This window comes from Panulirus ornatus, chromosome 18 (assembly GCF_036320965.1).
Source record: "Panulirus ornatus isolate Po-2019 chromosome 18, ASM3632096v1, whole genome shotgun sequence".
In the NCBI taxonomy this organism is placed as follows: Eukaryota; Metazoa; Arthropoda; class Malacostraca; order Decapoda; family Palinuridae; genus Panulirus; species Panulirus ornatus.
This window is the reverse complement of record NC_092241.1, coordinates 43,627,171-43,642,965: the sequence shown is the minus strand read 5'-3', so window position 1 is coordinate 43,642,965 and position 15,795 is coordinate 43,627,171. Positions and strand designations below refer to the sequence as shown.

The following is a 15,795-nucleotide window of genomic DNA, read 5'->3' as shown; positions in this document are numbered from 1 at the left end:
GGGCACCCATTCACGCCTGCCAGTCACATGGACCAGGCACCCATTCACACCTGCCGGGTACATGGACCTATTCACACCTGGTTGAACTGGTTGGCAAACCTCTCTTACGGGTCTGGTATTTACCATGACTCTCTCTGATCTGGTACTTTACACAGGATGGCTAGTGTGCCCCTTCCTCTGTGTACTAACTCTTTCCTTGTCATGGATTATCCCAACGAAAAGTCTACAAACATGAATTTATTCTCTATATTGTCCAGTGATACGTGCTGGTAATTTTCCTGTACACAGTCTGCAACACTTGTGTCTCCATGACGTCCTAGTAACATGAGGCTACAAATTCTCCCAGTCTAACGCCTTATAATGAGGTTCATCACCATCATCACCACTCTACAGTAGACCTGTGACAGGTGCACGTCCGACTCCCTCATACATCATCACGATTATATCTTCAGTGTCATCACTGTATGTTTGTTCTGCACTCATGATATTTCTTGAAGGATTATATGATATAAATGCCACCCGGCGTTTCTCTCCTGCAATGTGTGTGTGTGTGTGTGTGTGTGTGTGTGTGTGTGTGTGTCTCTGTGTGTGTGTGTGTGGTGCTAATGACCCAGTCTCTCTGATGACTGGTAACTGTTGCTAATGACCCAGTGTTGCCTCACTTGTAACTGTCATTCTAATTCAGTGTTACCAACCGGCAGGAGGGCCTCTCCGATAGGAACATAGCCAAATATTTCATCAGAATGAACACGACCTTCAGGTTTGACAATCTGCAGGGTCTTGTGATGAAGAACCAACTCTTTCCACGACCCATACACGTCTTGAAGGTAATAATCCACGAACTGTATATCTTTGGAAGGTAATCAATGACTTCTGCATGTCATAAAGGTAATCCATGACCTTGTATGCTGGTTCAAGGTAATCCACTACGTATCCTCTCCACAATAATCAACGACTTTGTATGCAGTGAAGGTAATCTTCTAAGACCAGTCGACGTCATCCATGATTCCCTATACTTCTTCAAGGTAATCCAAGACTCTATGGTTCTTCAAGGTACTCCATGACAATGTGCTTCATGAAGGTAAATCACAACTGTACACTTCCTCACAGTAATCCACGACTTCGTGGCGATGCATATACTATGAACCCCAGTGGTGCAGCGGTTAGCGTTCCTAGGTCGAGTGCATGGGTTCGAATCCTGGTTGTGGCAGTCTTGTTCTTAACGTAATAACAGAAAACTTTGGGATAAACCTCGAGTAGGAGCGGTAATGATCTGTTGTCTTCATATTCTCCCAAGTCCAGGTATATCATTCCTGTCCGTCTTTCCTGCCTTTGCAGGGTAGCGTCAGGAACACACGACAGAGTTCTCGAGGATAATGAAAAGTCCTCGCTTGGCTCCTTCCTTCTAGTCCTACGTTTAGGAAGTGATAACACAGGAGGAGGCTTCCAGTCCTCTGCTCTCGCCTCTTTAGGTAACTTTATACGTGACGCAGGAGATAACAACACATGTGTCTGGTGTTACGGATGACATCTGTATCCAACTGTTGATGATGACGCAGACAGAGGCAAATGTTTCATTAACTACAGTTGAAAAAGGTTTTAGTGATGAACCGCTCGATTTATCCTCTTAAATCCATATTAGAACACTTGAGTAATATAATCAATACGTGGTTTAGCGTATATACTACTTATATCAATACAGGTTTGATTAAAAGATTATTATGATCGGTTAGAAATCCAGGTAACACAAGACGTGGTGTAGACAGTGCTATCTGTGGTGGATCATCGTGCGATGCGCACACGAGGCACATTGTTGGTAAGCGTCGGACGTACATCGTGCTTAAGGTGTGTTGGCTGTTGCATCACATCCGCTGAAGTTCCTGTCATCATCATCATGTTAACCTGAGCTTACTCAGATATTCCTCTGGACGACACAGCACAGGCAGGCAGGCAGGGGGCACTGGTGGCCTCAAGCGAAGGCAACCTCCCCACCAGTTACCCCTCCCCCATCCGCCCCAAGATTTAGGGGTCGCTAGATTATTGTATTATATAAAATAAATTTCTATTATTCGTATCATCAATATCATATTAAGTTGCATTCACGTAGCTTCGTGAGCAGAGCAAAGTGGAACTGATATCGACATTGTTCGTCTGACTCTGACGTGTACATTAATATAGATTATGTCTCTAACATGATCCGTAGCAACCCTGGGTCCAGCTGTACACAGGAGAATGACCGTTATCACCCGTGACCACATGGTACCACATAAACACACATATACCATACACTCTCACAGGTGTGTGTATATATATATATATATATATATATATATATATATATATATATATATATATATATATATATATATATACAGTGGAATTTATTAAAAAAGGGGGTGACTGTATTATTGACTGGTTGGTAAGGTTATTTAATGTATGTATGACTCATGGTGAGGTGCCTGAGGATTGACGGAATGCGTGCATAGTGCCATTGTACAAAGGCAAAGGGGATAAAAGTGAGTGCTCAAATTACAGAGGTATAAGTTTGTTGAGTATTCCTGGTAAATTATATGGGAGGGTATTGATTGAGAGGGTGAAGGCATGTACAGAGCATCAGATTGGGGAAGAGCAGTGTGGTTTCAGAAGTGGTAGAGGATGTGTGGATCAGGTATTTGCTTTGAAGAATGTATGTGTGAAATACTTAGAAAAGCAAATGGATTTGTATGTAGCATTTATGGATCTGGAGAAGGCATATGATAGAGTTGATAGAGATGCTCTGTGGAAGGTATTAAGAATATATGGTGTGGGAGGCAAGTTGTTAGAAGCAGTGAAAAGTTTTTATCGAGGATGTAAGGCATGTGTACGTGTAGGAAGAGAGGAAAGTGATTGGTTCTCAGTGAATGTAGGTTTGCGGCAGGGGTGTGTGATGTCTCCATGTTTAATTTGTTTATTTTGTGATGTCTCCATGTTTAATTTGTTTATGGATGGGGTTGTTAGGAAGGTGAATGCAAGAGTTTTGGAAAGAGGGGCAAGTATGAAGTCTGTTGGGGATGAGAGAGCTTGGGAAGTGAGTCAGTTGTTGTTCGCTGATGATACAGCGCTGGTGGCTGATTCATGTGAGAAACTGCAGAAGCTGGTGACTGAGTTTGGTAAAGTGTGTGAAAGAAGAAAGTTGAGAGTAAATGTGAATAAGAGCAAGGTTATTAGGTACAGTAGGGTTGAGGGTCAAGTCAATTGGGAGGTAAGTTTGAATAGAGAAAAACTGGAGGAAGTGAAGTGTTTTAGATATCTGGGAGTGGATCTGGCAGCGGATGGAACCATGGAAGCGGAAGTGGATCATAGGGTGGGGGAGGGGGCGAAAATCCTGGGAGCCTTGAAGAATGTGTGGAAGTCGAGAACATTATCTCGAAAAGCAAAAATGGGTATGTTTGAAGGAATAGTGGTTCCAACAATATTGTATGGTTGCGAGGCGTGGGCTATGGATAGAGTTGTGCGCAGGAGGATGGATGTGCTGGAAATGAGATGTTTGAGGACAATGTGTGGTGTGAGGTGGTTTGATCGAGTGAGTAACGTAAGGGTAAGAGAGATGTGTGGAAATAAAAAGAGCGTGGTTGAGAGAGCAGAAGAGGGTGTTTTGAAATGGTTTGGGCACATGGAGAGAATGAGTGAGGAAAGATTGACCAAGAGGATATATGTGTCGGAGGTGGAGGGAACGAGGAGAAGTGGGAGACCAAATTGGAGGTGGAAAGATGGAGTGAAAAAGATTTTGTGTGATCGGGGCCTAAACATGCAGGAGGGTGAAAGGAGGGCAAGGAATAGAGTGAATTGGATCGATGTGGTATACCGGGGTTGACGTGCTGTCAGTGGATTGAATCAGGGCATGTGAAGCGTCTGGGGTAAACCATGGAAAGCTGTGTAGGTATGTATATTTGCGTGTGTGGACGTGTATGTATATACATGTGTATGGGGGTGGGTTGGGCCATTTCTTTCGTCTGTTTCCTTGCGCTACCTCGCAAACGCGGGAGACAGCGACAAAGCAAAAAAAAAAAATATATATTCCCTCAAAGGCCCAGTCCTCTGTTCTTAACGCTACCTCGCTAACGCGGGAAATGGCGAATAGTAAAAAAAAAAAAAATGTATATATATATATATATATATATATATATATATATATATATATATATATATATACATATATATATATATATATATATATATATATATATATATATATATATATATATATATATATATATATATATATATATATATATATATATATATATGTATATATACATTTATATATATATATATATATATATATATATATATATATATATATATATATATATATATATATATATATATATATATATATATTCCTATGAGTCCACGGGTAAAAATGAAACACGAAAAGTTCCCAAAAGTTCCCCTAATGTGAACTTTTCGTGTTTCATTTTTCCCCGTGGACTCATAGGAATATCTTGATCACGCGCAAAATTGTGATCCTTTCCAGTATATATATATATATATATATATATATATATATATATATATATATATATATATATATATATATATATATATGTTTATGGATGGGGTTGTTAGGGAGGTAAATGCAAGAGTTTTGGAAAGAGGGGCAAGTATGAAGTCAGCTGGGGATGAGAGAGCTTGGGAAGTGAGTCAGTTGTTGTTCGCTGATGATACAGCGCTGGTGGCTGATTCATGTGAGAAACTGTTTCCTTGCGCTACCTCGCAAACACGGGAGACAGCGACAAAGTATAATAAAAAAAGAAAATATATATATATATATATATATATATATATATATATATATATATATATATATATATATATATATATATATATATTATCCCTGGGGGTAGGGGAGAAAGAATACTTCCCACGTATTCCCTGTGTGTCGTAGAAGGCGACTAAAAGAGAAGGGAGCGGGGGGAAGGGGGGGGGGGGGGGGTGCTGGAAATCCTCCCCTCTTGTTTTTTTTTTTTCCCAAAGAAGGAACAGAGAGGGGGGCCAGGTGAGGATATTCCCTTAAACGCCCAGTCCTCTGTTCTTAACGCTACCTCGCTAACGCGGGAAATGGCGAATAGTATGAAAGATATATATATATATATATATATATATATATATATATATATATATATATATATATATATATATATATATATATATATATATATATATATATATATATGGATATATATTTTATTTATTTATTATACTTTGTCGCTGTCTCCCGCGTTTGCGAGGTAGCGCAAGGAAACAAACGAAAGAAATGGCCCAACCCCCCCTATACACATGTATATACATACGTCCACACACGCAAATATACACACCTACACAGCTTTCCATGGTTTACCCCAGACGCTTCACATGCCTTGATTCAGTTCACTGACAGCACGTCAACCCCGGTATACCACATCGCTCCAATTCACTCTATTCCTTGCCCACCTTTCACCCTCCTGCATGTTCAGGCCCCGATCACACAAAATCTTTTTCACTCCATCTTTCCACCTCCAATTTGGTCTCCCTCTTCTCCTCGTTCCCTCCACCTCCGACACATATATCCTCTTGGTCAATCTTTCCTCACTCATTCTCTCCATGTGCCCAAACCATTTCAAAACACCCTCTTCTGCTCTCTCAACCACGCTCTTTTTATTTCCACACATCTCTCTTACCCTTACGTTACTCACTCGATCAAACCACCTCACACCACACATTGTCCTCAAACATCTCATTTCCAGCACATCCATCCTCCTGCGCACAACTCTATCCATATCCCACGCCTCGCAACCATACAACATTGTTGGAACCACTATTCCTTCAAACATACCCATATATATATATATATATATATATATATATATATATATATATATATATATATATATATATATATATTCACACATTGTGGGCATATCGTACACATTAACACAATCACCCTTAAATCCCCCTCCATACAACGCAAACACACACACACACACACACACACACACACACACACACACACACACACACTCGAGCCTCCGTGTTGATGTAGATAACGTTGCTGACTATGAGTCAGCACGGACCAATGGAATCAAATTATAGACATAGCAGTCAGCCTACACCCAACCTAGGTGTTCACCCTCGAGGCGAGGGCTGGTCGATAGATGGGTACAATCAAACCATGACTCACTTCCATCACCTGGGTTGGATGGATCTCCAGGTGTCGTGTTGATCCGGACGGTACACGTCATTGTGACCTTATTTTCCTTATCCTTGGTCTGAGAAATATGTAAAACATATCATAAGGTCACATACGGCAAGTTACATTATGGCAAGTGAGAGGAACAGTGCCACTGGTAACGTAACATTATGGCAAGTGAGATTAATACAGCCGCTGGTAACATTACGGTTTCGTAAGTAACAGGAGCACTGCCGCTGGTAACATTACGTTATGGTAAGTAACAGGAGCACTGCCGCTGGTAACATTACGTTATGGTAAGTAACAGGAGCACTGCCGCTGGTAACATTACGTTATGGTAAGTAACAGGAGCACTGCCGCTGGTAACATTACGTTATGGTAAGTAACAGGAGCACTGCCGCTGGTAACATTACGTTATGGTAAGTAACAGGAGCACTGCCGCTGGCGCCCCACATATACAGAGAGCAGGGGTGAAGCGTGAAGCCAGACGAGAGAGCTTTCTTCGGAATTTTTCGCCGGTTTATCATATCGTTCGACACAATGAGGTAAAAGTGATCTCTGACTGTACCTATCCTGGGCTGGAGGGAGTGTCTGTGCGTGTGTGTGTGTGTGTGTGTGTGTGTGTGTGTGTGTGTGCATACATACACAGGAATGATACACATATGCAAGGTTAAGAGACGAGGCAACACGAGTGTAAAACTCGCTCTCCGTAACGCACAAATAGTAATCACACAAACAAACGCGCGCCAGCAGGCAAGTCGTGTCTTAATATTTAGATTTGAATTCATATCATTGAGACTACGAGTTAGAGTGTGATGGATTCAACTGATGCAATATAGTTTTCCACATGTCAACTCCGGTAGTAGGTGTACACTGTTGACCCTCTCATGATATTTGTAACACGACGCTGGACTGGTTCTGTAGTGACCAGCAGCGGTTCACCAGTGAGGAAGTTTCCCTGTGAGGAGGGACGTGCCACCAGCACCCGGTCTGAGACTCTCCTCCCCTCCCACAGGTGGACATAGAGAACGACGAGTGGGAAGCCTTCAGAGACATCGCTCAGAACCCGCTCTTGGACGCCGTTGGCCAGGTGAGTGAGTCGTCCTCATCATCTCTTCCTCCGTCTCTCTCTGCTACAAACGTCATCTCTGCCATTATCTCTCCCGGTAACTCAGACCTGATATCCTTCAATATTCCCCGTGTGTTTATCATTATCGTCTCCCCAGCAACCTATACGCTACACTCTTACGTTTCCACCACAACAATTATGTCTTGGCTTCAGAATACATGACCATCTCTCCCTCCATTGGCCTCGAGTCGCCACCTCTCCTCCTCCTCCTCTCTCCCCTGACCATTAAGTGTGTCACAACCACTACAGTGATGGTTGGCTGTTGAAAGGCAGTCTGCTGGTCAGGGTATATATATATATTGTTACGAACTCAATATACTTATTCGAGAAAGATCGCCAGTAACATATGTATGTCACAAATACTATACTGGTCCTTGTCTTTGCAAGGACGTTAGATTTGTAATATTGCACAACTCAGGATAACGCTATCTTAACGTAAGGGGTTAAAACAAACACCAAGGTTAGAATTACTTATAATGAAAGAATTCAAATGTACAAGGTGAACACATAAATCAGGCACGAATCATTTACGTTAACATTGAACATGAGTTTAACATTGAACATAAGTTAACATTCCAGATAAGATTTCAAACCAGATCTCTTTCCTTTGACACTTTGTTCGATAGCATTACATTTAGTCAGACCTGACGTGACACAGTAAACATCATCGTTACACTTAGCTAAACTTGACGTAACACAGTAAACATCTTACAACCTAGGGCAGCGGTGGCTACGGGGTTCGAGACAGGGAAAGCCTACATTACCTTGCTAGGCTCGGGACTGCTGAAGGAATCAACTCTCAGACGATCGTCTGAGCTTTTTATCTGGAGGGCCAGCAAGGCAGGAACAGCTAGCCACGCCTCGACCCGCCACCTGATTCTACTATAGGTCAGAATGACATAATTGCCCTTGATAGGTCAAGAGACTGATTGTCACGCCCTCATCTTGACGTGATTGGCTGAAGGAGGCCTAAGGTCCAGCCTACATATGTGGTGTGCATTCAAAATCCTTTGTTCCTTTGTCCACGACGGCAGCGAACGCACGGGGCGACATACCACGCAGCTGACCCCACGCCGTTGACCTGACGCCGTTGACAAGGGTTTGGGTGCTAGAGGACTGGTCAAGATCTGGTTCAAAACATAATTACTAAGGCAATTAACACGGTCAGAGAGATGAGATCCTAGCCGATAGCAACCGCACCCTACAAAGGCACAGAGACACACCATACACCTATACGAACGCGTGGACACACGCACACGTGTTCGTAACAATATATATATATACATATATATATATATATATATATATATATATATATATATATATATATATATATATATATATATATATATATATATATTAGTGAAAGAGAAGAGAGAGGCTTTTGGACGATTTTGGCAGGGAAAAAATACAATTGAGTGGGAGATGTATAAAAGAAAGAGACAGGAGGTCAAGAGAAAGGTGCAAGAGGTGAAAAAGAGGGGAAATGAGAGTTGGGGTGAGAGAGTATCATTAAATTTTAGGGAGAATAAAAAGATGTTCTGGAAGGAGGTAAATAAAGTGCGTAAGACAAGGGAGCAAATGGGAACTTCAGTGAAGGGCGCTAATGGGGAGGTGATAACAAGTAGTGGTGATGTGAGAAGGAGATGGAGTGAGTAGTTTGAAGGTTTGTTGAATGTGTTTGATGATAGAGTGGCAGATATAGGGTGTTTTGGTCGAGGTGGTGTGCAAAGTGAAAGGGTTGGGGAAAATGATTTGGTAAACAGAGAAGAGGTAGTAAAAGCTTTGCGGAAGATGAAAGCCGGCAAGGCAGCAGGTATGGATGGTATTGCAGTGGAATCTATTAAAAAAGGGGGTGACTGTATTGTTGACTGGTTGGTAAGGTTATTTAATGTATGTATGACTCATGGTGAGGTGCCTGAGGATTGGAGGAATGCGTGCATAGTGCCATTGTACAAAGGCAAAGGGGATAAGAGTGAGTGCTCAAGTTACAGAGGTATAAGTTTGTTGAGTATTCCTGGTAAATTATATGGGAGGGTATTGATTGAGAGGGTGAAGGCATGTACAGAGCAACAGATTGGGGAAGAGCAGTGTGGTTTCCCATATAATTTACCAGGAATACTCAACAAACTTATACCTCTGTAATTTGAGCAATCACTCTTATCCCCTTTGCCTTTCTACAGTGGCACTATGCAAGCATCCCGCCAATCCTCAGGCACTTCACCATGAGTCATACATACATTAAATAACCTTACCAACCAGTCAACAATACAGTCACCCCCTTTTTTAATAGATTCCACTGCAATACCATCCAAACCTGCTGCCTTGCCGGCTTTCATCTTCCGCAAAGCTTTTACTACCTCTTCTCTGTTTACCAAATCATTTTCCCTAACCCTCTCACTTTGCACACCACCTCGACCAAAACACCCTATATCTGCCACTCTATCATCAAACACATTCAACAAACCTTCAAAATACTCACTCCATCTCTTCTCACATCACCACTACTTGTTATCACCTCCCCATTTGCGCCCTTCACTGAAGTTCCCATTTGCTCCCTTGTCTTACGCACTTTATTTACCTCCTTCCAGAACATTATTTTATTCTCCCTAAAATTTAATGATACTCTCTCACCCCAACTCTCATGTGCCCTCTTTTTCATCTCTTGCACCTTTCTCTTGACCTCCTGTCTCTTTCTTTTATACATCTCCCACTAATTTGCATTTTTTCCCTGCAAAAATCGTTCAAATGCCTCTCTCTTCTCTTTCACTAATAATCTTACTTCTTCACCCCACCACTCACTACCCTTTCTAATCAACCCACCTCCCACGCTTCTCATGCCACAAGCATCTTTTGTGCAAGCCATCACTGCTTCCCTAAATACATCCCATTCCTCCCCCACTCCCCTTACCTCCTTTGTTCTCACCTTTTTCCATTCTGTACTCAGTCTCTCCTGGTACTTCCTCACACAAGTCTCCTTCCCAAGCTCAGTAACTCTCACCACCCTCTTCACCCCAACATTCTTTCTTCTTTTCTGAAAACCCATACAAATCTTCACCTTCGCCTCCACAAGATAATGATCAGACATCCCTCCAGTTGCACCTCTCAGCACATTAACATCCAAAAGTCTCTCTTTCGCGCGCCTGTCAATTAACACGTAATCCAATAATGCTCTCTGGCCATCTCTCCTACTTTCATACGTATACTTATGTATATCTCGCTTTTTAAACCAGGTATTCCCAATCACCAGTCCTTTTTCATCACATAAATCTACAAGCTCTTCACCATTTCATTTACAACACTGAACACCCCATGTATATCAATTATTCCCTCAACTGCCACATTACTCACCTTTGCATTCAAATCACCCATCACTATAACCCAGTCTTGTGCATCAAAACCACTAACACACTCATTCAGCTGCTCCCAAAAGACTTGCCTCTCATGATCTTTCTTCTCATGCCCAGGTGCATATGCACCAATAATCACCCATCTCTCTCCATCAACTTTCAGTTTTACCCATATTAATCGAGAATTTACTTTCTTACATTCTATCACATACTCCTACAACTCCTGTTTCAGGAGTAGTGCTACCCCTTCCCTTGCTCTTGTTCTCTCACTAACCCCTGACTTTACTCCCGAGACATTCCCAAACCACTCTTCCCCTTTACCCTTGAGCTTCGTTTCACTCAGAGCCAAAACATCCAGGTTCCTTTCCTCAAACATACTACCTATCTCTCGTTTTTTCATATCTTGGTTACATCCACACACATTTAGACATCCCAATCTGAGCCCACGAGGAGGATGAGCACTCCCCGCGTGACTCCTTCTGTTTCCCATTTTAGAAAGTTGAAATACAAGGAGGGGAGGATATATATATATATATATATATATATATATATATATATATATATATATATATATATATATATATATATATATATATATATATAGGTACGTAATTCATACTGTCTACCCTTATTCATTCCCGTCGCCACCCCGCCACACATAAAATGACAACCCCCTCCCCTCCTCATGTGCTGGAGGTAGCTCATGGAAAAGACAACAAAGGCCACATTCGTTCACACTCAATCTCTAGCTGTCATGTATAATGCACCGAAACCATAGCTCCCTTTCCACATCCAGGCCCCACAAAACTTTCCATGGTTTACCCCAGACGCTTCACATGCCCTGCTTCAATCCATTGACAACACGTCGACCCCGTTATACCACATCGTTCCAGTTCACTCTATTCCTTGCACGCCTTTCACTCTCTGCATATTCAGGCCCCGATCACTCAAAATCTTTTTCACTGTATCTTTCCACCTCCAATTTGATCTCCCACTTCTTGTTTCCTCCACCTCTGACACATGTATCCTCTTGGTCAATCTTTCCTCACTCATTCTCTCCATGTGACCAAACCATTTCAAAACACCTTCTGCTCTCTCACTCTCACTCTTTTTATTACCACACATCTCTCTTACCCTATTATTACTCGATCATACCACCTCACACCACATATTGTCCTCAAACATCTCATTTCCAACACGTCCACCCTCCTCCGCACAACTTTATCTATAGGACACGCCTCGCAACCATATAACATTGACGAAACCACTATTCCTTCAAACATACCCATTTTTGCTTTCTGAGATAACGTTCTCGCCTTCCACACTTTTTTCAACGCTCCCAGAACTTTCGCCCCCTCCCCCACCCTATGACTCACTTCCGTTTCCATGGTTCCATCCCCTGCCAAATCCACTCCCAGATATCTAAAACACTTCACTTCCTCCAGTTTTGCACCATTCAAACGTACCTCCCAATTGACTCGTCACTCAATACAACTGTACCTAATAACCTTGCTCTTATTCACATTTACTCTCAGCTTTCTTCTTTCACACACTTTACCAAGCTCAGTCACCAGCTTCTGCAGTTTCTCACATGAATCAGCCACCAGCGCTGTACCATCAGCGAACAACAACTGACTCACTTCCCAAGCTCTCTCATCCACAACAGACTGCATACTTGCCCCTCTCTCCAAAACTCTTGCATTCACCTCCGAAACAACCCCATCCATAAACAAATCAAATAACCATGGAGACATCACGCACCACTGCGACAAACCGACATTCTCTGAGAACCAATCGCTTTCCTCTCTTCCTACTCGTACATATGCCTTACATCCTCGATAAAAGCTTTTCACTGCTTCTACCAGCTTGCCTCCCACACCATATACTCTTAAAACTTTCCATATAGCATCTCTTTGAAAAATGTATGTGAGAAATACTTAGAAAAGCAAATGGATTTGTATGTAGCATTTATGGATCTGGAGAAGGCATATGATAAAGAGTTGATAGAGATGCTCTGTGGAAGGTATTATTGATATATTGTGGGTGAGGTAAGTTGTTAGAAGCAGTGAAAAGCTTTTATCGAGGATGTAAGGCATGTGTACGTGTAGGAAGAGAGGAAAGTGATTGGGTCTTGGTGAATGTTGGTTTGCGGCAGGGGTGTGTGATGTCTCCATGGTTGTTTAATTTGTTTATGGATGGGGTTGTCAGGTAGGTGAGGGCAAGAGTTTTGGAAAGAGGGGTAAGTATGCAGTTTGTTGTGGATGAGAGAGCTTGGAAAGTGAGTCAGTTGTTGTTCGCTGATGATACAGCGCTGGGGGCTCATTCGTGTGAGAAACTGCAGAAGCTGGTGACTGAGTTTGGTAAAGTGTGTGAAAGAAGAAAACTGAGAGTAAATGTGAACAAGAGCAAGGTTAGTAGGTACAGTTGGGTTCAGGGACAAGTCAACTGGGAGGTAAGTTTGAATGAAGAAAAACTGCAGAAAGTGAAGTGTTTTGGATATCTGGGAGTGGATTTGGCAGCGGATGGAACCATAAAAGCGGAAGTGAATCATAGGGTGGGGGAGGGAGTGAAAGTTCAGGGAGCATTGAAAAATGGGTGGAAGTTGAGAACGTTATTTTGGAAAGTAAAAATGGGTATGTTTGAAGGAATATTGGTTCCAACAATGTTATATGGTGGCGAGGCGTGGGCTATAGATAGGGTTTTGCGGAGGAGGGTGGTTGTGCTGGAAATGAGATGTTTGAGGAGATTATGTGGTGTGAGGTGGTTTGACCGAGTAAGTAATGAAAGGGTAAGAGAGATGTGTGGTAATAAAAAGAGTGTGGTTGAGAAAGCAGAAGAGGGTGTTTTGAAATGGTTTGGTTACATGGAGAGAATGAGTGAGGAAAGATTGACCAAGAGGATATATGTGTCAGAGGTGGAGGGAACGAGGAGAAGTGGGGGACCAAATTGGAGTTGGAAAGATGGAGTGAAGAAGATATTGAGTGATCGGGGCCTGAACATGTAGGAGGGTAAAAGGCGTGCAAGGAATAGAGTGAATTTGAACGATGTGGTATACCGGGGCCGACATGCTGTCAATGGATTGAACCCGGGCATGTGACGCGTCTGGGGTAAACCATGGAAAGTTCTGTGGGGCCTGGATGTGGAATGGGAGCTGTGGTTTCGGTGCATTATTACATGACAGCTAGAGACTGAGTGTGAACGAATGGGGCCTTTTGTTGTCTTTTCCTAGCACTACCTCGCACACATGAGGGGGAGGGAGTTGTTATTACATGTGTGGCGAGGTGGCGAAGGGAATGAATAAAGGCAGACAGTATGAATTATGTACATGTGTATATATGTATATGTCTGTGTGTATATATATGTATACGTTGAGATGTATAGGTATGTATATCTGCGTGTGTAGACGTGCATGTGTATACATGTGCATGTGGGTGGGTTGGGCCATTCTTTCGTCTGTTTCCTTGCGCTACCTCGCTAACGCGGGAGACAGCGACAAAGCAAAATAAATAAAATAAATAAATGAATATATATTCATACTTGCTCGTTTCATTCATTCTTGGTGTTATCCCGCCCCACAACAAACAGCATCGCCACCTCCTACGTCAGCGAGGTTGCGACAGAAAACAGACGAAAAAAAGGTCACATCCTCTCACACTGTCTCTAGCTGTCATTTGTAAATAACAGAAACCACAGCTCCCTGTCCACATCCAGGCCCCACAGACCTTTCTATGGTTTACCCTAGACGTTCCACATGCCCTGGTTCAGTCCATTAACAACACGTTGACCACAGTATACCACATCGTTCCAATTTACACTGTTCCGTGCCCGTCTCTCACCCCCCTGCATGTTCAAGCCTCGATCACTCAAAATTTTTTTCACCCCATCCTTCCATCTCCAATTTGATCTCTAGCTTTTCCTTTTTCCATCTACTTTTGACATATACATACTCTTTGTCAACCTTTCCTCGCTCATTCTCTCCATTTATTCAAATGATTTCAACACACCTTCTGCTCTCTTAAATACCCTTTTTATTTACACACACACACACACACACACACACACACACACACACACACACACACACACACACACACAGGCGCGCGCGTTTTACGACATGGTTCATACTATCGCTGATATTTCTGATAATCTCATTAAATACGAATGATCATCCCCACACATATGGCTACAAAATTAAGAAATCAGATTTACCAATGGGAAAAAGAAGACAACCACGAGAGACAGTATAAACCATGCAGGTCATACTGTTGAACAAACATGGTAAATTTTGTTTCTGACAGGTTACTGATCGTCAAAATGTTGCAGCTCACAAACGATTTAAACAATTATAAGATATTCATTCAGTTACGTCATAAAAAAAGTGAAATACCAATGCATTTGGATCAATAATGCATCTTTTCATCTTATGAAGTGTAAACTTGGGTATAACAAAATGTCTTCGCGTACTATAATCTTATTTTTGTCATGTTTTTTCTAATCTAGTGTTTGTTACATCTGTAGTTCATAGTTTTATACCTTCCTGTTAACTATTAATTTCTAATAGTTCATCATGATATCTGAATCTTTGAACCAGTAGAAATAATTCAACGGTTCTTGGTTTCATATTTAAAGTGTCTGAATCATTGTCTTACCCACACCTCGCTCCGGTTCTGATGCTAAAGATAGTTGCTCTCTTAACTCGGAGCTTTGCAGTATGTCGGAATAGAGAAGCAATAACCTATTAAACTTTAACAGTTCAAAAACGTAGTTTCTAGCTATGTATCTCTACAAATATCTTTCTTTACCTGCTATTGGGTTTGAAAACATCGCAACTGAATCTTGCAGTAACTTGAAAATAAAAAAGTCTATTTCCCAAAAGTTTGAGGTGTTGCACAGGTGTCACAATAAATCTATTGAGGAATTATTCCATATCTACAAGGGTCTCTCATTCTCCCTAGTATGGCCCACTGTTTGCTTATTTGGGCTAGCTCTTCTCTCACTTCTCAGTGAGCCTGATGGAATCCAAAGCCTTCCACCTTATCAACATTCCTGTTCTCGCCTTTCTCTAACCATCCTTTTTCTTCTTTGATGTTGTTTCCTTCTCTCTTTTT

The 15,795-nt window shown here is 41.9% G+C and overlaps 1 protein-coding gene across 1 annotated transcript in view; it reads left to right on the top strand.

Moving 5' to 3' along the window:
• The window catches only part of LOC139754906 (uncharacterized), a 36,822-nt gene that overhangs the window by 19,589 nt on the left and 1,438 nt on the right, over positions 1 to 15,795 (top strand). The window contains exons 5-6 of the mRNA XM_071672732.1: positions 702 to 827; positions 7,224 to 7,298. Of these exons, the coding sequence (XP_071528833.1) occupies positions 702 to 827; positions 7,224 to 7,298 (201 nt within the window). The remainder of the gene's footprint in view (positions 1 to 701; positions 828 to 7,223; positions 7,299 to 15,795) is intronic.